The sequence below is a fragment of the Perognathus longimembris genome, chromosome 5 (assembly GCF_023159225.1).
Source record: "Perognathus longimembris pacificus isolate PPM17 chromosome 5, ASM2315922v1, whole genome shotgun sequence".
Taxonomy (NCBI): domain Eukaryota; kingdom Metazoa; phylum Chordata; class Mammalia; order Rodentia; family Heteromyidae; genus Perognathus; species Perognathus longimembris.
This window is the reverse complement of record NC_063165.1, coordinates 57811181-57833817: the sequence shown is the minus strand read 5'-3', so window position 1 is coordinate 57833817 and position 22637 is coordinate 57811181. Positions and strand designations below refer to the sequence as shown.

Sequence of the window (22637 nt, the reverse complement as noted above, 5' to 3'; positions counted from 1 at the left end):
TATCGGCCAAATGATCATGGGTGGTAGCTGGGTATTGGTGACATTGAGTGCTATCCTTTAGTAACTCTTTGGATAATGTGTGGCTCCTTGATCGCTTGGAAATATGTTCTGCTCATCATACCCAGTTTTGGCATAACCAAGATACAGATTACTTTCTTTTCTCCTTTTCTAATGACAGAATTGTTTCTTACCCTCCTTTAGGCTAAAAAAAATGTCAACAATTGGGAGTTTCGAGGGATTCCAGCCTGTGTCTCTGAAACAAGAAGACGATGACCAGCCTTCTGAAGCTGATCACCTGTCCGTGCAGGAGGGGCATGCAATCAAGGAAGATCCCAGACCCAGGCAGATTTCAAGGCAGTCAAGTGTGACTAAATCAACACTATACCCCAATCCTTACCACCAGCCCTATCTCTCACGGAAATACTTTGTTACACGGGTAAAATTGATAAAGCTTCTAAATAATTTATAAAACTTAAAAAAACAACTTTAAAAGACATGTTTGGCAAGTTGTTATACTTCTTATTAATTTCGCTTAGTAGACAAAATAGTTATGATCTAGTCATTCTTAAGTGCGATAGACCGATGGCAGACTTGAATTTCAAAGAAGCTGAGACTCGACTTGTGATTGTTCAGATAGTATTAAGAGACATAATTCCTCCAGACTCCCTGGATTTTGTTCTCAGTCCTCTGTTGATGCTAAATATGACCTCCAAGAACTAATGCACTAAGCCAGCAGTGGTGGTATCTGCCTATAATCTTAGTACACAAGAAGCACTAGTAGAAGGACCATGGTCCAGCCTCGTCCCCTAGTAAAAAGCATGAGTTCCATCTGAAGCTAACAAAAAAGAACCAGAGACATGGTTTGATAGGTAGAGAACCTGTCTAGCAAGTATAAGGCTCTGGATTCATACCCTAGTACTCTCCCAAATAGATCTTACTTTGGAAAAGATCTTTTTGTTTTATGGATAGAGAGAGAATCTCTAACATTGAGCAGCTAGAATATAAAGCTGTGAAAGTGTTATTTGGACAAATTACATAGGCAGTACGAAAGGGTTGCTAAGAATGGGCGAATCTTAAGGGTTGATGGGATTCTGGTATTTCAACATGGGAGCGTGCACTTCAAGAGCTCAGTCTGTAGCTACAGTCTGTTAGCTGAATTTTCACATCTGTGCAGTGGGGCTGGGAAAGTAAATGGGTGGATATGATACATAAAGAATGCTATCATAAAGTCAGATACAGGTGACACATGCTTATAATCCTAGCTACTCAGGAGGCTGAGATCCTGAGGATTACGGCTTAAAGTGATCCTGGGCAGGAAAATCCTATCTCCAATTAATCACCAAAAAGCAAAACGATTAAAGTTCAGTTGTGACTTAAGTGGTAGAAAGCAATCATTGCCACAGAAGCTCAGAGACAATAACCAGGCCCTGAGTTCAAGCCCCAGTGTTGGCATGCACATGCATGTGCACGCACACACATGCACACACACACACTAACATACACTAACATATCTTTCTATGATTTGAGTTGATAAAAGAATGCTTCATGGGTTACCTGTGTCTTTCTCTGTTGAGGTTTCTCTTCAACTTAATGATTTTCTTTCCTAGTTATTCAGTGTTCTTGTCAACATTACAATGCAATCAAGGAGGCAGATTTGAGAAGTATGTGCTCAGACAAGAAATCATCCAGTTTTTCAGGTGTACCTGGAATATATCTTTGTTAAAAATTGCATCAAATAAATATCATGTAAATGAGGATGAAGAATCAGTGACTATTTCCAACTTTTAACTAATGAATCCTGATTTGGTAGCCTGAAAAATGTATTTAAAACAAAATTTTAGCTACACCAACTCAGTGTGTGTGTGTGTGTGTGTGTGTGTGTGTGTGTGTTTAAGTGTCACATAGACTCCTATTTGCAACGTGCCTTGGTAGATGCTAAAATGGATGTGTTTGCATGAGCATTTTTGCATATGTCAAGTTATGGTTTGCTTTCCAAACTAATGTGAACTTTATTGTGTATGCAAAATTGAGTTGTGTGAGAGAGGGGTAAAGCAAATCAAAGAATCCTGTAGAATTTTATAATCTTTGATAATGCCACCATGTGATGAGGAAGAATAATACAATGATAGAGAATAAGGGATTTACCATTGGGAGCAGGTAAAGCCATGAGAACTGGCTAAAAAGGCTTGCAAAATTGCTGTTCTTAAATGGGGTGATGACCCAAAAGCTGGTCCTGAAAGCTGTATACAGAGAATAGAGAATTGTAAGAAAAAAACTGTACAACCAAACTGAAATACTTCACAATGAAGTATAATTCATAAGGAAAAATTGGAGGGTTGTGTTTTTCTCCAACCAATGCTGTCTTTGATAATATGAGTTGCTTTTAGAAGTGGTACCTTTACTTCTGATCCAGGGATAACAAAAAGTGCTTTGCAAATTGTATACTCAAACTATAATGAAAGAAGACACAAGTTCAAGTGTTGCCTCTTGCTATTAAGTGAACTCAGATTGTGGTTGCCACAAATAAGAGCTGCTACAGTGTACAATAACCTGCATTGATTTTCAGCATGGAAAACAACTGGGGTTTCACTTCTGCCTTTTAATTTTTTATAAATGTCTCTTGTGGCAACTCTAATTTGAAAACAGATAGGAAAGGCAATTCTAGGAACTGTAGCTCCAGCTTAGCTAAATTGACACTGTACCAGAGCCACTACAGATGCTAATATATATTTACATGGTATTTATTTAAATTTTTATGCTCTGTTTATATAACTCACATCCTTTATATATTTGGTCCTCTAATGCACTACTCTAAGACAGGCAAGGGACAATGTACCATCTGTCTTAAAAGTAAACATACTGAAGTTTCAAAGAAACAAAGTTCTACAAGCCACATTCTCTTACTAGATAAGCTTCATCTAGTTTCTGAAACTTCTAACTGTGAGCCCAAAGCTTTTGCTAGCATGCAAATTAGAGTTTGTGATGTCTTTTTGAGAAGTATCAGTGAATGACTTAGTCAATGTGAAGAACATCTTTTGTAGGTCTATAAAAAGCTCTCTAGATCAAGAAACATAGTATGAAGAGCTCTTTTTAGCATGAGTATAATGAATGTTCATTAACACATGGAAGAGTAATGAAAATACCAATTGAATAAAACCTAGCAGTTGGAATTTGTAATGATATATATATTTAAAAATAAATAATGGAATGATGTAATTTTATTAGCTTATAAATCAGATCTGTTGGTGTGATGGGAGTTAGGAAAATGGAAAAGAGTATTAATACATACACAGAGGGGATTCAAGTTCAGAGAAGAGGAAATTCCACACTTCATGTCATGTTGATGAGCTTTGACAGCCCAAAGAATGCAGTAAATGACAAACCTCAAACTAGAACTAAAAGTTCAACAACTCTCAATCCATAGTTCCCAGATTGCATGCTGCAGTTAGAAAAAAGGTACCCCACACTAAGCATGTAAAGGACTCATGTTACAACTCAAGAAGAGTAGTGAGTGAAAAATTTCTTGGCCAAGCATTTCATTAACAGAGTTTAAGGTCATCAGGTAGGAAGTGGTTTATTGATGTGAATAAGCAAAATAATCCCATAGTCTCATTGCTCAAAGTTAATCAAACTCAAATGAATATCCTCATGTTGATTTGAGGCTACTTCTTTTCGCTACTTTCTATATTCTTGTGGTGTACAATTGGGATTATATGAACTATTATTACCCATATCAATAATATACTTTTAATAAAATCATTTTAACACTCCACAATATCCCACTATAGGGATATGCTATAATTTAACTTATGTTGGATATTTAGACTGTTTCTTATTTGTATAATTTAAAGTTAGAAAGAAAGTTCTTCCTTCTCTCAGGTAGAAGGATGCCACTCAAGTTTTTAAGAATGCTAAGAATGCTACAAAAAGAAAATAGGTCAATTAAATATGTTTTGAGCTGAATTTGCAAAGGTATCACCAATATGGAAATACAAGTTCATTTATTTACAAGAAGCATTTTTAGCATCAGAATCTCAGGTACTAGGTCATAACATTACTAGATTGGGCCCTGAAAAGACTTGGGCTTTTTACTTGTCAATGTAGGAGTTTTACTTCTTCCATCTTTCCAGCCTGTTATTTATCTACCAAAACTATGTTCCTTCAACTCAGTTTTGGCTAATTCTGTTCAGAGATCAGGATCTTAGGAAATTCACCATCCCATTATTGAAGCACACAAAGTCAATCAGCTTTAGGACAATGCCAAGATTGGAAGATACACCTGTAATCCAGAACTTCTGACACTTTTCACTTCTATACTATCTCTGACCTTGGAAAATAAATTAGAGGTCACATAAAATGAAGTTTAAACCAATTCCCACCGGTAGGCTTGGATAACCTTTTCTTTCAGTTTTAGTGTACTGCTATTACTGCTTAGACATATCTTTAAAAAGGCCTAGTGACTTCTCTGAACAAAAGTATCCCTCAAGGCTAATAACTTGAGGTATATTATGGTAATCATCTTAGTTGTGGAGACTGATCTTCAAAAGCAACTTCTTTTGAAAGGAACAATACTTAATCCACATGGAGAAAGATATTTTTAAACTCTCTGTAGGACTCTGTATTTGCAGATACCTTATCAAAAAGTTGAAAGCAATTCAGGATGGGGAATTATCTCTAAATTTATACTTGAGAATGTAAATTACATACAAACTAATGGGACTAAAACTATTTGATCTTTTAATATTTAATTAATGGTTCCCCATGGCCTTTTTATAGCCTACATTCTATTGTGAGCAACTAGACTTTAATAAGCAGGTTCAGGGCTTCCCATTGTGTAGTGAGATGTCATTGCTTCCATGACACTAATTTGGCTTACATAGTCTCTCTCTTTCCCTCTCTCTTGCCATAGGAATCCCTGTGATTTGCTCTCACATTGAGAACAAATATACCTAATCATTTTATTGTTATTGCCTGTATGAGTCTAGAAAATAGATGTCTTACTGGGAAGAGGTTTCTTGATGCTCCTCATATTGAAATTCCTTGAAGATTGTGACATTGTAATATAAATGATTTGGGAGGGGAGCAAATCTATCATAATAATGTATTAAGATGCATTCTCTTCCTTTTCTGGGAAAGACAAATTTGTTTTACCTTTAAAAATCACATCTGACATAGAGCTTATTTTCTTGCCCAACGTGTTCATTACAAAATGATCTTTAGCCATGATGGCACCCCTCTAGAGAAACTTGTGTGTGTGTGTTTCTCTGGCCACATTATTTCTGTCCTGTTCCATGTCTTTCTCCTCTTCCTGTCTATATAAAGAGCTTACTCTATGGAAGACACAAGCAAGGACCTGTGTGTTGTTTGAGTGATCACTGGTCCTGGGCTAGCCAAGCTGGAGTAGATTTGCTTTGAACAACACTATTATAGGCTAGATTATGAAGCAATTTTGTGCGTTATGTTATGTAACATGATGTATGCCTATTATTTGATGTTTTCCTATTTAGTTTAGGCTGGAGGTTGATATTCATTTGTTCACTTGCACTAAGAATTTGACCCCGAAATTCTGCTATAACAAGTTCCCTTTTATTTAATATTAGCAATGATGAGGGTGATGATAAAGCCTTTCATTATTCAATTTGCCACTATTTGTATGTAGGATGTTTCTGTTACAACTCTGTTACAGTTGCTTTTTAAAAATCTTACTCACTTAATAAAATGAGCAAACGAATGCATGGAATGTTGATGTGATTACCATGCATCCCAAAGTCACAATCAAGGCTGAGATTTAAATTATGATGCTGAAAGCACAAATTCAAGTGTTTGTGTACTTTTTTTATCTTGCTTGGTTTACTGTTAGACATCAAATGGCCGAAGTTACCTTACTTACCTTATCTGTCAGTGTGCATTTCCCTTCTGTGCTCTGTAAGGGCCTGATGAACATTCTCACTGAGGTTGGCAAAAACAGAAAGAACAATGAAAGACCTCCAGAAACCACCAAATCACCTTCACCTTCTTCGTCCCACTGTTTTCCCAGCCATAGATATCTGCTCTCTATTAGTAGTTTCTATAGATCCTTCTAAAGTTACTTTAGGCAGGAACATATTTTCTTTTCTCTTCTCATTTGTATGCAGAAGATGATCTATTTTCACTCTCATTTCTGCTACTTTTTGCTTTTCCCTTGATAATATGTTTTTAAATATTGCAATATTAGCAGAATGTTTTTCTTATTTTCATTTTGGTGTGTTTGCTGGTATTGGGGCTTGAACTCCACTGCTTTGCTCAAGGCTTGCTTTCTACCACTTAAACCACAGCTCCTCTTCCAGCCTTCTCTCTCTCTCTTTATTTCTTTCACTTTTTGGTGGTTAATTGGAAATAAGAGTTTTGAGCCACAATCCTCACATCTCAGCCTCTGGATTAGCTAGGATTACAGGGATGAGCCACTAACACCCAATTTCTTTTTATATATTTATCTTACTACATTGTACTTGTGTCCTTTCTAATATATCTACTGGTACTCTACAAAAAAGTTATGAAACTTTCCTCCAGTTTTCTTTATTCACAAACAAAGGTTATAAAGAATCCTTCATATACAAGTTATTTTGTATATATGGAAGAATTACTCAAATATAACCTCACAGAGGTGGGATATATGGATCAAAGCATAAATCATTTTTCATTTTGATAGATTTTGGCAGTTGTTTTCTATAGGGAAGATTGCAGGATTTTGAAATTTTTTACATTACTGTATTCATCTTTACATAATTTTGGAAAGGTGCCTGGCATAAAAGGATTCAACAAAATGCTTATTTTAGGATTGTTTCATTATTCCCCAACTCTACATTATTTTTTCTGAAAAGTATTAGTTTCACCAGTGAGTTATATTTGTGTGGCAAAAATTATGTGAACACAGAAAGAGGGAAAAATATCCATGTTGAGTCATCAACAAAAGCATTATTTTTGTAGAAGACTTTCAACATTGGGCCTGGTAGAGTTAAATTGCAGGGAGAGCTGAGGTTGGGGGATGGGGGAATTGCCAAGGGATCATAGGGATCTTCCTTCCAGGACAGTACAACAGTGCCTCCAATGTCACTGGAAATGTTTAATGTGGACATAACCTTGTATGTCAGCAGAAGTTCAAGGCATAAACTTGATTGTGGTCTAGAAGTTGCTTATTTCATGACACATAAGGTTGCAGCAAGCATGGAGGTGGCCAGATGCTTTCTGACAACTCTTTAGCCAGAATCAGATTGTGACGGGAAGCTTGAAATCATTTAGCTAACTGGAAACTATTCAACTTAACCAAAAAACTTGTTAAAATAACAGAACCACAATTTTGTGCTTGTAAGTCTATGCTTCTAGTTTCTTAAAGACGTATAGAAAGCTCTGATTATCCACTTGACTGAGAAAGTTGGTTGCATCTAGTCAGCTCACAGCGAAGATAGTAGGGGTCCAGAAAATTTAAACCACTGGATATACTCACAGAATTAATGAATGACAGATCTGGATACAAACTCAGGTCACTCAGTTCTGCTTAGGCATTGTCTCATCCATGCCTGTTGGCTTGGGCTCTGTGGAGTGAATAGAAAACTGATGTGGGCAGGTACTCAGGAGGGGAAACCTTGTACCTTTTACCAGTACTTCATTTGAAGCAGTTCTACTTCTCTTGTTTTCTTTTTCCTTTGTGCCAGTACTCTGAGCCTGGTCATGTGCCTCAGTTTCTTGGTCAAGGCTGGTACTCTACCCCTTGAACCACAACTCCATTTGCAGTTTTTTGGTGGTCAATTGGAGATAAGAGTCTCACAGACTTACTATCACAGGCTGCCTTTGAATCTCAATCTTCAGTTCTTCTCTGCCTCCAGAGTACCTAGGATTACATGTAAGCTATTGGTGTCTGGCTTCATTTTCCATGATTAGATTCCCATGTCAGATTTCTTTTCTTAATAAACGGACATTGTTACCATAATGTTTCAAAGCCCCTCCTCCCCTTTTTGTCTGGCCCTGTGGCTTGAATTCTAGGCCTGGGTGCTGTCCTTGGGTTTCTTTTGCTCAAGGTTAGCACTCTATCATTGAGCCACAGTGCTACTTTTGGCTTTTTTTGTGATTTAATTGGAGAAAAGAGTCTCACAGACTGTCTAAGCTGGCTTTCAAAACGATGATCCTCAGATCTCAGACACCTGAGTAGTTAAGATTATAGGCGTGAGCCACCCACGCCTGGCAAAATACGTGTGTGTGTGTGTGTGTGTGTGTGTGTGCTAGTCCTAGTGGCTTGACCTCCGTTCCTGTGTGCTGTCCCAGAGCTTTTGTGCTCAAGGCTAGCTCTCTACCACTTGAGCCATAGCTCTATTTCTTCAAAGCTTTTTATCATAGTTTAAAAAACAATCAAAGAAAAATCACATAACCATCTTTCCCTAGAAGGAAGAGGTATTTGAATAGGTCCTAGATAGGTTAATGTCCAAGTTCTGTTTTTCAGAGAAGGGTCACTAGACAGGCTGGTCCTTTTGTGAGAGAATCATCACACAAGGAGGATTATGAATGATATCACTTATAGAGGGTTAAGCATGTGGCATTAAAGTCCTATTATTAAGAGAATTTACATAAGATAGTGTAGCCTATTTGTCATTAATTAAGTCTACTGTTGAGAATGAAGGCAGAAGTAATGTTAGAGGTCTAAAATGGAAAGATCTGGGATTCTTGTCTGATTTCTGTCACTTGTTAACTCGGTAAATTGCTCTCAATACTGGGAAGTAATTTCATACCTATAGTCTTTCATCATTGCTAAAATAAAATGGTCAAGACTTGCTAAGTCCTTGGCTATCATGGCTGTCAACTTTGGCTGGACATAAGGATAACCTAGGATGTTTAAAAATATTTATACAAGGGCCTGTCTTACTGAGATTCCAATACATTTTATCTAATATGCTGATGTTCAAATTTTTAAATGCTCTCTAGTGATGCTTTTGTATGGCACAGGATTGAAAATAACAGACCATAGAGCAGTGCTGTGAAGCATAGACTTCAAACCAACAAACAGCATTACCTGGGAGCTTAATAAATGCAAATTCTAGCCAGTGGCTCATACCAGTAATCCTACCTACTCATCAGGAGGCTTATATCAATCCTAGATACTCATCAGGAGGCTGAGATCTATCCTAGCTACTCATAAGGATACTAAGGATCAATGCCAGCCTGGGTAGGAATATCTGTGAGACTCATCTCTAATTATCTACAAAAAAGCTGGAAATGGAAATGTGGTTCAAGTGGTAGAACACTAACTTTGAGCAAAAATCTCAGGGATAGTGTCCAGGCCCTGATTTCAAGCCCCAGGACAGACACAAAGAAAAAAGAAGAAGAAAGATTAAAAAAAAAAAAAGAAATGCAAAGTCTTAGTACTCAACAGACTGAATAACAAGAAACTCTCATGGTGGTTCTATAAATCTGTGTTGAACACATATCTAGGTAATTCTGATGTGAACTGAAATTTAAGAATCTCTAAGCTAGTGAGTGTATGAACTTATTTGAACCTAAGTGTCAGTGAGTGTTTTATTTATTTATTTATTTATTTATTTATTTATTTATTTATTTATTTTTTGCCAGTCCTGGGCCTTGGACTCAGGGCCTGAGCACTGTCCCTGGCTTCCTTTTGCTCAAGGCTAGCACTCTGCCACTTGAGTCACAGCGCCACTTCTGGCCATTTTCTGTATATGTGGTGCTGGGGAATCGAACCCAGGGCTTCAAGTATACGAGGCAAGCGCTCTTGCCACTAGGCCATATCCCCAGCCCCTCAGTGAGTGTTTTAAATTAGAGCTAGGCTTGTAAGTAGAAACATTTGTTTGGAGAAGAGTTAAGAAAGTGATGCTATAAGACTGGAAGTGTTTGTCACTGAGAGTCAGCTAAACTTCATGATCCCAGGAAGAAGACATTTTGTTTTATTAACATGTATTCTTAGGGGAGAGAAAAGCTGTGAAATATGCAGTTGGGCATGGTGGGCAAAGTTGACTTGTTTCTCTGCTTCACTGTATGATGGTGGAAAGTAGGCAATGGCAAACAGGTGATGATGGCCAAAGTAGAAAGATAGGGAATATTTGCTGGAATAAGAGTGATTCCAGCAGCCATGGGAAATGATTCCATCTTTCTACTTCATTCAGGATCCACTAGCTAACTGTGGCTACCCAAAGGACACATTTTTTCTGAGCTGGATCACCAAAGGTGAAATTGAGTTTTAGACCCTAGGCCCCAAATCCAGAGTCCCAACTTTGGTCTGGCCAATCAGCCCACAGGCCAAATGAAGAGACATTGTGCATTGAGGGTCATCTGGGTTGATTCCATATCTTGGCTATGGCCAAAAACACTGCAATGAACATGGTTGTGGTGATAGCTTTAGTGTGGCCTTGTTGGTGTTCTATTGGATAAATGCTCAGGAGTGGAATATCTGGGTCATAGGTAAGCTCTTGAGGAACTTCCATACTGCTTGCCAGAGTGGATGAACAAGTTAAATTTCCTCCAACAGTGTAATAGTGTTCCCTTATGGTATATGAAATAGTGATACTAGATACTATGTTGGAAAATGAACTATAAAGTTTGAGGAGTGGGCAGGTGAAAAACTAGGAGAAAGCAAGGGAAGGGGTGACACTGTTCAAGAAGAAATGTACTCATTACCTGACTTTATGTAACTGTAACCCCTCTGTACATCACTTTTACAATAACAATAAAATGAAACCAAAAAAACTCTCCAAATTAATGTATGTAATAAAATACTTCAGAAATGCCCAAAACATAAAACAAACCCAAACAATTCCTGAAAGCAAAAAATAAAATAAAATAAATAAAAAAAATAAAAGAAAGAAAAGAAAGAGACATTGTGAAGGGCAAAGAAAGGTTATTTATTATATGGCAGTTATGATACAAGCCAAGGCAGCACTTCAGTACATCTTCAGCTACTGGAGGTGATACAGACATTAGAGTCAGATTAAATACAGAGAAATGGGGGCAGGGAGTGAAGAAAGTATGCATAGTTAGAAGAGTTTCAAGTTAAAGGTATGGCCTGGTGGACCACAGAGGAATTCTGTCTCAGGAGGAATTATGGAAAAGTTGTTAATACTTTATTACTGTAACAAAACAGGAAAATGGTGGTCTTCTGATTTTCTTCTTCTGTTTGCTTTAAGATGATAAGAGGAAGACATTGCTTGTTTGAAAGGCAATTTGCCTTCCACGCAAAATTGCTTATCTATGAATCTGGTCTTGAAACCCATGGTGATTTCAAAGTTGACTACATCAGGGAATAGCTCAGGTCAAAAGGACCAGATTCAAAGTTAGGGAACTTTTAAGTTGCCTTTTAGAAGGCTAACCTGGGAATGAGTGTTAGAAGCTACCTGTAAGAAAAACTATAAGGAAAGGGACAAGGTGCATAACTCAAGCGGTGGAATGCTTGTCGAACAAGTGAGAGGAGTATCTGAGTTCAATCCTCAATACTGTTGAGAGAAAGAGTAAAGAAAGAGAAAGAAAAAGCTTGAGAGAGAGGGAGAAGGAGAGAGACAGGGAGAGAGAAAAGATGGGAGGGAGAGAGTAAAGGTAAGTGACAGAATGAAAGAGAGAAAGAGAAGGTGAGGGAGAGGGAAAGATTGCTAAACCTCTTGCTTTTATATCTTGGAGTTCATTTCTATTAGCATCATGGTTTGCTTATTTTTGCTTTTGTTTTAATGCACAGTGTGAAGTTATTTCTTTTTTCCTTCTCCTCCCCCCCTTTTGGTTTATCCCCTGTTGTCTCTTTTTGATGTTGGTACCCTGTGTCTTGTACATATGTTTATCTGATTTGAGGAAGAGAAGGAGAATAACAAAATGTGAGACAAGGACAAAAGGTGAACCAATGTAACATTGATACAAGACACTTGTGAACTTTACAACTTGGGGGAGGAGAGGAGTCGGGGGGAGGGAAAGTGGGAGAAAATGAGGGAAGGTGTAACAATGTTCAACAAGTAATGTATTCATTGCCTTACTTATATACCTGTAACCCCTCTGTACATCACCCTTACAATGAAAAAAAAAGATTGCTAGATGCTTTGTACTTCCTGTTAAAAAATTCTGAAAATGGCTGCCTTCATTTCTATGAGAAAATATGAGTAAGACATTAGATGCACAACATGTAATGTTTTTGTTCTACCTAGGGAGATAACTTAAGAAAAACCAGAACTCAGGTAGAAATATTTATCTTTCCTGCTTAGTTATCTATCTGGAGCAGCTACTACTGAATATTCTAAGTAATCATAAGCACAAAGGGTGCCATCTTCTCTAACATAAATATTTTCTTTTTCCAGCCAGGGGCCATTGAGACTGCCATGGAAGACTTGAAGGGCCACATAGCTGAGACATCTGGAGAGAACATTCAAGGTTTCTGGCTCTTGACAGAGTGAGTAGTTATAGCCAAATGACAGGAGATGAAAATATGATATATTCTGTGATATGACCTTCACAGTGTGCTACAAGAACATGTGATTGTATGATCTTTGCTGAAGGTTAGCATCACAATTCTTTCAGCATGATTTAATACCAAGCAGAATGATTAGAAAACCACTTTTTTTTCCCAGATAAATAAAAATAGCTATGTCCTAAGGACATAAGCATTGACCCCAGCTCTGAACCTAAGCTATGAAGTGAGGTATATCTGAAAACTCTCTTTATTTCTTGCTTTTGGACACCTATTAAAATGGAAGTATCCTGTGAACATGTAATTTCTTGCCATCATGTTTTCTTGTTTGCTTTCAAGTGTTCTTCCTCTGTACTTTGAAGCCATCTTCTTTGAATGGTAGTTCTTTAGGATCTTTTTTGGTATTCCTCTAGGTTAGAACTTTCTGCTTCCTTCTCTAATTTCAGTCATGTCTATACAGTGAGAATTTGACCACTCTTTGCTTTGGTTTTTGAATTTACTAGCCGCTTCAGAGATTCCTTATGTAACAGGAAAAGCTGCAAGCTGTAAAGAAGATGATTCAGGCGGCTGGACTTAATAAATGGGTTCTGAGTCACTGCAATTGTTCAAACACAAAAAAGAGGCCTATTGTCAGAAGGATGATCATTTGTGGAGTCTTTGCATGATTGTTTACAGCTCTGTCTTTTTCTTTGTTTGATGAGAGATTAGAGTATATCAACAGTGGGGAAAGGCAAATGAAACAATAATAACAGAAATAAGAAAATAAAATCCCAATTCCTTAACAACAACAAAACAGAAAACTAAACCAAAGAAAAAAACATACAAGCTAGAGAGGCAAGAGTGGAGGGCTCCTCCTGCCCTCTTGCCTGTTTTCATAATGAAATGAGATCGATACACATGGATCTAAAGAATAAAGAGCTTTAATATAGACTGTTCTCTAACCACACCAACGAACTATACAAGACTCTTCTCATGCACCTCTGCGTATGAAGGAAATGACCCAGCTTCAAAATTCATTGACTTTCAGCTCATTCTGTGTCGATGAGACAACTCTGGTTGCTCATCAGAAATTTGAGGCATGTCTATCCTCAAATAAAGGTTCTGGTTCCATCATGATGACATCAAAAAACCTTTTCTTATGCATAGCCTATTAAAAAGTATGTTCACATTCATGAATTTTCTTTAACTTCCTGGAATCCTTGCTCATTGTTATGATTGCTGTTTTACAAATGAGAAATGAAGGCTGGGAGCATGAAGTGGTCAGATGGAGAATGTCTGTGAGAGAGCAAGACAGATGAATAGCTGACTGGGTGTAAGATACAGGTGCTGGGTGCTGAGCTCAGCTAAGTGTTTAGCTGTGACTGTTCAGACTTCTAGAAATAGCTTGAAAGATGAGAACAAGGTGGGCAGTGTAGAGAGAAGAGTCTGGGGAAATGGTTGTGGGCCTCATGTGTCATGTTAAGCAACTTAAGTGTTATCCCTTAAGTGATAGGAAGCCACTGAGGGTTGTAAAAATGAAAATATATTTGTATTTTATAAGGATAATTACACACTCATAATCCCTTGTCTAAAGTCATTACGACTAACCATGAACTGAAACTGGGATATTTTTCATATTTTAAAATGGTGAAATAATACATAGGGTATTTATTTTATTCACCAAGTAGAGATCGAGGGAAGCCCCCTCCATAATAAGAAGTGTTTCTGGAGGAAAACATGTGAGATTCAAAATGGAATAAATAAAACTATAAGTTGCATGTTCAGAAATGGTTTTACCATAAAATATGTTTGTACCACACCTGCCATTTTCAGAGCTCTTTTCAAATGGAAATGTGGATGACAGCTTTTGACTTGTATGTTTGAAATGTTAAGGCCACATGGATGAGTAGCAGGGTGAAAGACAGGTTAGGTACTTGGACAATAGCAGTGAGGGTCTGATCCATTGGTGTAAATCCACTGGTTTGCTCTAAATCATAAGGGGTATTTGGCAAAATTTCAGAAATCTTAAGAACAAGCTGTTAGATATTAAAAATAATTCATATAATAGTTTCACCACATATATAATGTATAATAAATAATTTAAGTATACCACATTTTGATTATTTTATTTTGCTGTTGAGCATATGTTGGGGGCTACTTCATTTATTATATTGATACAATTGAAATATTGGAAGACATTGAAGCACTGCACTTTTATTCCTAACTCCTACTTCAGTGATATCCTGTTTCCAACTTTTATTCAGCCAGCTCAGAAATATTTATACCACAGCAACTGGTATAGACAGCAGAAAAGAGTTTACTTTCTTGATTTATTGCGCTGTTATTTAGCTTTAGAATTTCATGGAAATAGGTTAACAAGGTAGAAAAAAAACTGAAGAAGTGGGCCTTGCCAGTTACTTTTGCATTATAATAGCATTAAAAGTTTAGGAATTATTATTCCATCATTAAAAAGTTATCTTTATCCAATGGTAAATAATGAATGAAGAAAATCTTCATGGATAATTCTGGGAGAATTCAGGAAGAAAGTTGCAAGGTAGCAGAAGATTGTGTTCTGGGTCTGTGGCTGATGCAGTCTCAGTCTCCATCAGCTCTTCTCATTATCTTGCAGATCCTGAGTGCATGCCAGAAATAATAATTTTTAAAAAATCACAAAAGCCCCCCAAACTCTTGTGCATGCAGCATCCCTTTAGTGCCCACAATACAGTCACATGACATTTACTTTCAAAGAGAAACACTAAAAAGGAACTTCATTATTTATCTCAGAACATTTCTTGAATGGTACATTTGGAGTTGAGAGGTAATAAATTATAATCCCACATAGCAGGGTTTTGTAGATGCTTGATTATAAGGAAAATCCATAGCAACTCTTGGGTTTGGGGGCTAGGAACTTCGGTTGACTGGGTCATGAATTCAGGTTTAGAAAGTAGTATAATTCTACTTTATTGAGAAGACACAGCAGAGACAAACATTTTAGAAAGTACTTTGGGCACACAATCTCACTTAGTTCCTCCAACAACCTTGTCTTCCAGCTTTTGCAGAACTTAGTGAGTGAAATCTGTAAAACTTACTGTCTCATATGTCCACAGAGCATCCTCCTGCAGAGGCTAAGTAGACAGTGTGACAGATGTGTCCAGATATTATCTTTCAAGTGTAGGTTGAAAGGAGCGAATAAGTCTGTTACACTTGTTTCTTCTAGCTGTGCCTTCTGCAGAGGCAAAAGGCCTAAAAATTTAGTCAGGGAAGCCAACGAATGTTTTTTGCATGTAATATTCTCAATTGATATGGATCTATTAATCGGTAAAATTAGAAAAGGGAGTTTGAAGATATTAAGGAAGTAGACACAAAGAATGGACAGAGAGGCCATAAGGGGAAATGGAAAAGTATAGCCATAAGCATCAGCTAGATTCCACTGAGATCAATTATTATGGGTATTTGAAGAAGTATCCTCTCTGGGTCCAGGCCTTTAGCCTGGCCTATCACAGTGATTTATATGTCTGCACAGCTACAAAGAAAAGATGGTGTTGATTTCAATCTTACCTCCTTTTCTTCCTCCCTATCTTAGCTCTTCTGAAAAAGGATGTTTTAAAGATATCATGTGTGTACTTTTAGAAGAGATTCATTGAGCCTGTACCAAGGAGAACATCTTGACACTTCGTGGAGCCTCAGAAAGGATGATATGATGGCTACAAAGTGGCTCTTCAGCACAATGGACTCCAGATGTCTTTGTCAATAGTGGTGTAGGAAGACAAGATGGGATCTTCCCTTCACACACATTTGGGTGAAGTGGTGTATGGGGAGGCACTGTTGTTCTTATTCCTCTTGTTCCTCAATAAGAAGCTTTGCCACTGTTGGTGGGATAAAGTAGTTCTTGCTCTTCACCATCTTTGAGAAAAACACTTAGAATATGTTTCATTATTATTTCCACCAAACCACCCAGTCTTCATCCAAGCAATGCATTGTTTTAAATATCTGAAACCCAATTAATGATTTCTCAAATATGCAGATGGTAGACTGAAAGGAGGACTGAAGAAGCAGTGTTGTATCATAGAAATCTTCCTTGAAGACCTGGGTTTGAATCCTGGATCTGATCGTTCCTCTCACTAGCTGTAAACCTGTGGAAGGTTTCTTGATTTTTTTTTTTTAATTTAAAAAAAATTTAAATCATGACTTTGTATTTTCTTTAGTTCATTAGAAATCCACTGCTCATGAAAGAAATGAATCCACCATTAAGTTTTAGTATATATCATTCTAATTCCTTTTCATGCATTTTTACTAAAGACCATTACATTTTAATAATATAATTTATTAAGTACATAGCCAGTATCATAAGTGCATCATTATATATTCGTAATATGACTTATTAAGTATAAAACATGCATCATATAAGCGCTACTTGTGTATTTGCCACTAGAAGGATGACTATAAGGCATATAATTTTGATGATCTTTAAATCTTACTACTCTATTTCCTAATGCTTTTCCTGGCTACCATGTGGTTGCTGCAGAGTTATTTAATTGTTTACTTATTATTTAGCAATTACTTTTCAAACTGCCGATGGTTACACACATTTTCTTTTTTAAATTTCTTTATTGTCGAAGTGAGAGGTACAGTTTCATAAGTAAGGCAGTGAGACCATTTCTTATCCAACTTGTTACCTCCTCCCTCATTTCCCCCCTCCCCCTCCCCATTTTCCTCTACCCACCCCCATGAGTTGTACAGTTGGCTTACATCATACAGTTTTGTAAGTATTGCTATTGCATTGGTTTGCCATTTTATCCATTGTCTCACAATTTTGGTATTCCCTTTCTCTTCCCTAGTTCCAATACACATATATACAATATCCAGAGTGCTAAAATCTTAATTTTATTTATTGTAAATGTGAGGTTCAGAGGAGTTACAGTTACATAAGTAATGAATACATTTCTTGTCAAACATTGTTACCCCTCCCTAGTTTTTCTTCCACTTTCCCTCCCCCATGACTTTCCCCTCCCCCAAAGTTGTAAAGTTTGTTTCTAACATAGTTTCTTGCATTACTATTGCATTAGTTCACCTTTTGTCTTTTGTCTCTTGTCTCACCATTTTATTATTACCCTTGCCTTCCTCAAATCAGATAAATGTATATACAAGATACAGAATATACAAAATTCAAGAACAGTGACAACAGGGATAAACCAAAGGGGGAAAAAGGGAATGAAAAAAGAAATAGCTGTATTTAAAAAACAACAACAAAACACCTCTTGTTTCCATTTCTTGGAGTTCATTTTGACTAGCATCATTTATATGGTCAATTGTACATAGCTATTGAGCTATTGTGATCCTCTGCTAGAACTATCCTAAACATACACTAATTATTACAAATGAGGGAAAACATGGAGCCTATGTTTGTTTGGGTCTGGATTACTTCACTTAATATGATTTTTTCCAAGTCTTTCTATTTCCTTAGGAATGGGACAATGTCCTTCTTTCTAATGGAAGCATAGAATTCCATTGTGTATATATAACACATTTTCTTGATCCATTCATCTACTGAGAGTCATCTGGCTTGTTTTCATTTCTTAGCTATGGTAAATAATGCTACAATGGACATAGTTGTGTTGGTAGCATTAGTTTGGCCTTCTTTGTGATACTTTGGGTAAATGCCCAGGAATGGGGTTGCTGGATCACAGGGGAGCTCTATGTGTAGTCTTTTGAGGATCCTCCACACTGCTTTCCAGAGTGATTAACTACACACATTTTCAAGAGCTTATTATTTTTTAAAATTTGAATTACTGAATAAGAAGTGTCTGTCACTGCCACAGAATAAAACTTTATGGTTTGTGGGAAAATGAAATATGTGAAGTATATTAAAGATAGAAAAAAAACTCAAAAAGATTTTGGCTATTTAAAAAGGAAAAAGATGTGAAGTGTCCACAGTTATTGTTCTGATAAAAGTAGTAAGAAACATTGGTTACAAGTGTTCTTCCTTATTTAAACTTCACAGCAATGGCACAAGGCTGGAAGCATAACTTCCAGTTTTCAATGAGGAATCAAGGTGAGGAGGAGTATCACAGATCTAATGTAGCAAAAAAGAGGACCTGCCAATTATGTTTAGTGATTTTTGCTAGAGTACATTCACTACCTTGCAGAGATTGCATGCGTGTGTTTGTATTTTATTGCAGCCTCTCCTTGGATGAGCATCTCCCTCCCTTTCTTCCCCTCTTTCGTCCTCACTTCTTCCTTTCCTTCCCTCCTTTCCTTGTCCCCTTCCTTCTTATATCCCTCCTTTTCTACCTCCCTCCTTACCTACCTAGCAGGCCTTGGGCTCATGATTCTCCTATCTCAGACTCTTGAGTGCTGGTATCACTCTCAGACCTTTTCACTTTTCTATGACCTGCAGAGCCCTCTGTGGTCCCTCTGTTAGAAACATGTTTGACAGAACAGAGAGTTCTGTCACTTGGACTTGGTGGATGCACTGGAAGCATGCAGTGCATCTCTTCTTAATTTAGGAAGATTTCCCAGAAGCAAAAGCTCTCCTGGACCTTTAATCCTAAAAAATAAAAGAAAGGAAAGATGACCTAGGAGACAAAGAGGTATTGAAGAGCAGGCATCTGGTAACTCGCTTTCAGGCTGGATTTTGCCACTGTGGACCTAACTGATCCCCAGAGCAGCATGACACTTTTGTACCTGTTCTCAAACCACCCAGGAGACAGGCTAGGAGGAACTGTTGCCTTTATTTTATGGATGAAGAAATTCTGGTATTAGATGACCTGCCCAAGCTCTAACACTTATTAAGGGTCATGGGAGAGCTTGACTAGGTGACCCCTCTCTTCCAGTCTAGTTGTCTTCTCATTGCATTGCTCTTGCCGCATTTGTGATTTTTCATCTCTTGACACAGTGATCACCTGCAGCTTAAATTGGTTAAATGATCTTTGTGCCTGTGTCTGGTTTCTTTGTTGATTGTCTTTTGTTTGCAGGGAGGAGGGTCAGGGGTTCATTGTGCAGGTTCAAGGACCTTTCTCTCTTTTCCTCTCCAGAGCTTTCTCTGGCTTGTGTTTGTTCATTTGGATTTATTTAGTCCCTGCCCAGAAACAACTAAAAAAAGTCAAATACCTGTAGGGGAAGGTAATTGGTATTTATGGACTAAAGCCAATCACTCTTTTATCTTGTCTAATTGAGATAAAGTTTTCATTAATTCTGTAATGAACAAAAGCTACTAACAATAATTAAAAGGAAAATGGAGTAAAGCACTAGAAATAAGAGATTTCTAATCATTTAGAGTCATGAGGCATTGAAGGAGACATTGAAATACTATGAAAATTATGTGAACATTTTGAATTATTTTGCTCAACCTCATATTTTATTTTTCTTTGCATGCTCCTATGTATTCTAGGTGTCGATGACCAAGTCTGTGATCCTAGATCAGCATTATTAGAATTACCTGCGAGCTGGAGTGTATTAGCCACGCTAACCCTACATGACTCATCTCAGACCTACCCCACTGAGTATTAGCTCACATTATTGTGGGATTCCTGTACACATTAAACCAGAGAAACACTTGTTCAGATTATGCCTATGCTCATAGTCCATATGCTAACATTGTTCCCTCTTTACTATCTCTTCACAATTCCATTGCTGTCCTAAGGCCTAGAATCCTGCAGGAAATGCCCACTCCAGACCTGTTGAACCTGGGGCCCCTTTAGAAATTATGTCAGTCAAATTGAATTATCGGCTCTTTCCGCAAATTCCTGATTTGGGGAATGATTGGACAACCTCATTTTTCTCATATTTTGAATGAGTTTCTCCTCTATGCTACTGGTCTAGACCCTTCTTATCCCTCAGGGATATCAAATCGAACCATTTTGCAGTAATGCAACCAGAACCATCTCATTCCCTTATTTGTGCTCACTTTACTGCAGAAAATAGTTCCTTTGGAAATAGTGAAGGCATTGTGATTCACTTTTCTTCCAGACTGTTTCACCCCATTTCCCAGTACCTAGTAGAGCTTATGACACATAGTATGGCTTAGAACCTACCATAAACTTGACTCAAATTTAATTCTAATGGAGACTTCCATTGACACTAGTAGGACCCATTCATTAATTCCTGACTCCACGTCTCTGGGCCTCCAAGCTGAATAAGACTCACTTTTGTCCTTGGGTGAAAGCACTGGAGCTGAAAAGTGCTTCATATCTATCAAGATGTTAATGACCTGTGGCAGGACTCTGGCAGCAACAAAAGTAGCTCTGTTGCCAGAATCCATTTATACCGGCTGGGTGTTTTCAACAATCATTTAATTAAGCACATTGCTTTTTTCTATAAATTCTCTATGGCAGCAACCTCATCCAGATTGCTAATGGTCCCTGAGTGACCTGCATTATAGGACAGTGAGGGCATTTAGTTACTGCAGTCATGATGTACTTGGAAGTATTTGTTTTCCCATGGCTGTAACTGATTAGGGCAGACTTAGAAAGAAGCAAGAGGTGAAAGAAGTCTGGTGCATGCAAATGCCTGGCTTCATCACTTGCTAGTTAATTGACCTTGATTGTACAAGTGTCATATCTTTTAGCTGTCATTTTTATCATCTAACAAATGTGGGTGTTATGATAATAATTGTGTGCTTGTGTGTGTTTGTGTGTGTGTTTGTGTGCCAGTTCTCAGGCTTGAACTCAGGACCTTCAACCGTTTTTGCTCAAGGTTATCACTGTACTACTTAAGGCACAGCTCTGTTTCAGGCCTTTTGGTTTTTTAATTGGAAATAAGAGTCTCACAGAGTTTATTGCCCATGTTGGTTTCAAACAGTGATCTTAGCCTTGTAAATGGCTAGGATTTCAGGTGTGAGCCACTGGCACCTAGCAAGTTAGTGATATTAAGGATTAAATTTTGAATAAATAAACAATGTTTGCAATGATTTTTACTACATGTTTTATGCCACATAAAAGTTGGATTTCTTATTATAATTGGTTAGTTATATTCATTCATGCATTCCTTTTTATATTTACTGAGCTCATTTCTTAAGTTGGGATGTTCACTAAGTGAGGAATATTCAGAGATAAATAAGAAAAGATGTCCTTATTGAAAAGTCTAAACAGTCTTATGAAGAGGAAGTAATAAATGGAGTAAGAGTAGTATATGACACATGCTGATATACTATCCTATAAATGATTCTATGGGAACCCAGACACCACTGATATTGTGAAAAATTAATGGGATATCTAAGATAAAAGAAGGAAAAAGAATTTATAAGACTATGCAATGGAAAGAGGGAAGAGTGTAGAAAGAAGGAATAATATGAACAGAGTAACAGTGGGACAGGCTTTAGAAATCACATAGCTCAGTGTGAGAGAGCTAGAAACAAAATAGAAAGATAGGAAGGAACCACAACTGGCAAAGAATACTGAACACTAAACTAGGTTGAGAAATTTGAGCCATAGTTTCTTATGGAAGCACACATGGGAACTCCATGAGTAATTTCCACAGTGTTAAGTATACTAGACATAAAATGTGCTCCGTTTGCTAATGTTTTGCTTGGACCCTTCACTTTCCCTTCCCTGGGTGCATTGGTGTGTGAGAACTAGCTCTTACCTATGCAAGAGAGCCAATACCTCTTCCAAAAGCATATTCAGTGATCGCACCTTGATATCCTGACACCATTAATGGTAATCATTTATACCAAGAAAACAAAATCAAAACATTACTATTATTTTTAAACTCATTTAACATTTATGGCATACTGTTGCTTTTGTGTTTCATGATTGCTACAGGTTGATTCTCTCTCTTCATTAACTGAAGGATATCAGATGGAATGTTAACATTATTAGATAAGCAGTAGACTCGAAATAATTTCTTGGTGAATTAAACCTAATGTTGATTATTTATAAGCCTAACAATATGATGTTTCATGAAGAAAAGAACAAATAAGACTAAAACCTTAATATAGAAGTAATTAATACTTATAAGAAATCACAACTATTATTCAGATAAGTATTACTGTTTTTTATTTGTAAAATTGCTACGTGACAACTCACTTTGAACTGATAGTTTAGATACATTCAAAGTGAGTGTTCACTGACATGTTGAGCCATACATTTAAAGACATATTTGTTTTTACACCTGTTAGAATAGAGCTTTGTTTTTTAGACTAAATCATTGTCAGGATTGAAATGCTGTTTTGAAATACTTTGTGTCTTGAAGACATAGACTGAAGGCAGACTGTAGTTGCCAGTACATGAGCAAA

The 22637-nt window shown here is 37.2% G+C and overlaps 1 protein-coding gene across 1 annotated transcript in view; it reads left to right on the top strand.

Moving 5' to 3' along the window:
* Nucleotides 1–211: 211 nt before the first annotated feature.
* Nucleotides 212–22637, top strand: part of Tprg1 (tumor protein p63 regulated 1) — a 96596-nt gene continuing 74170 nt past the window's right edge. The window contains exons 1-2 of the mRNA XM_048346003.1: nucleotides 212–436; nucleotides 12315–12406. Coding sequence (XP_048201960.1) covers nucleotides 212–436; nucleotides 12315–12406 — 317 coding nt within the window. The remainder of the gene's footprint in view (nucleotides 437–12314; nucleotides 12407–22637) is intronic.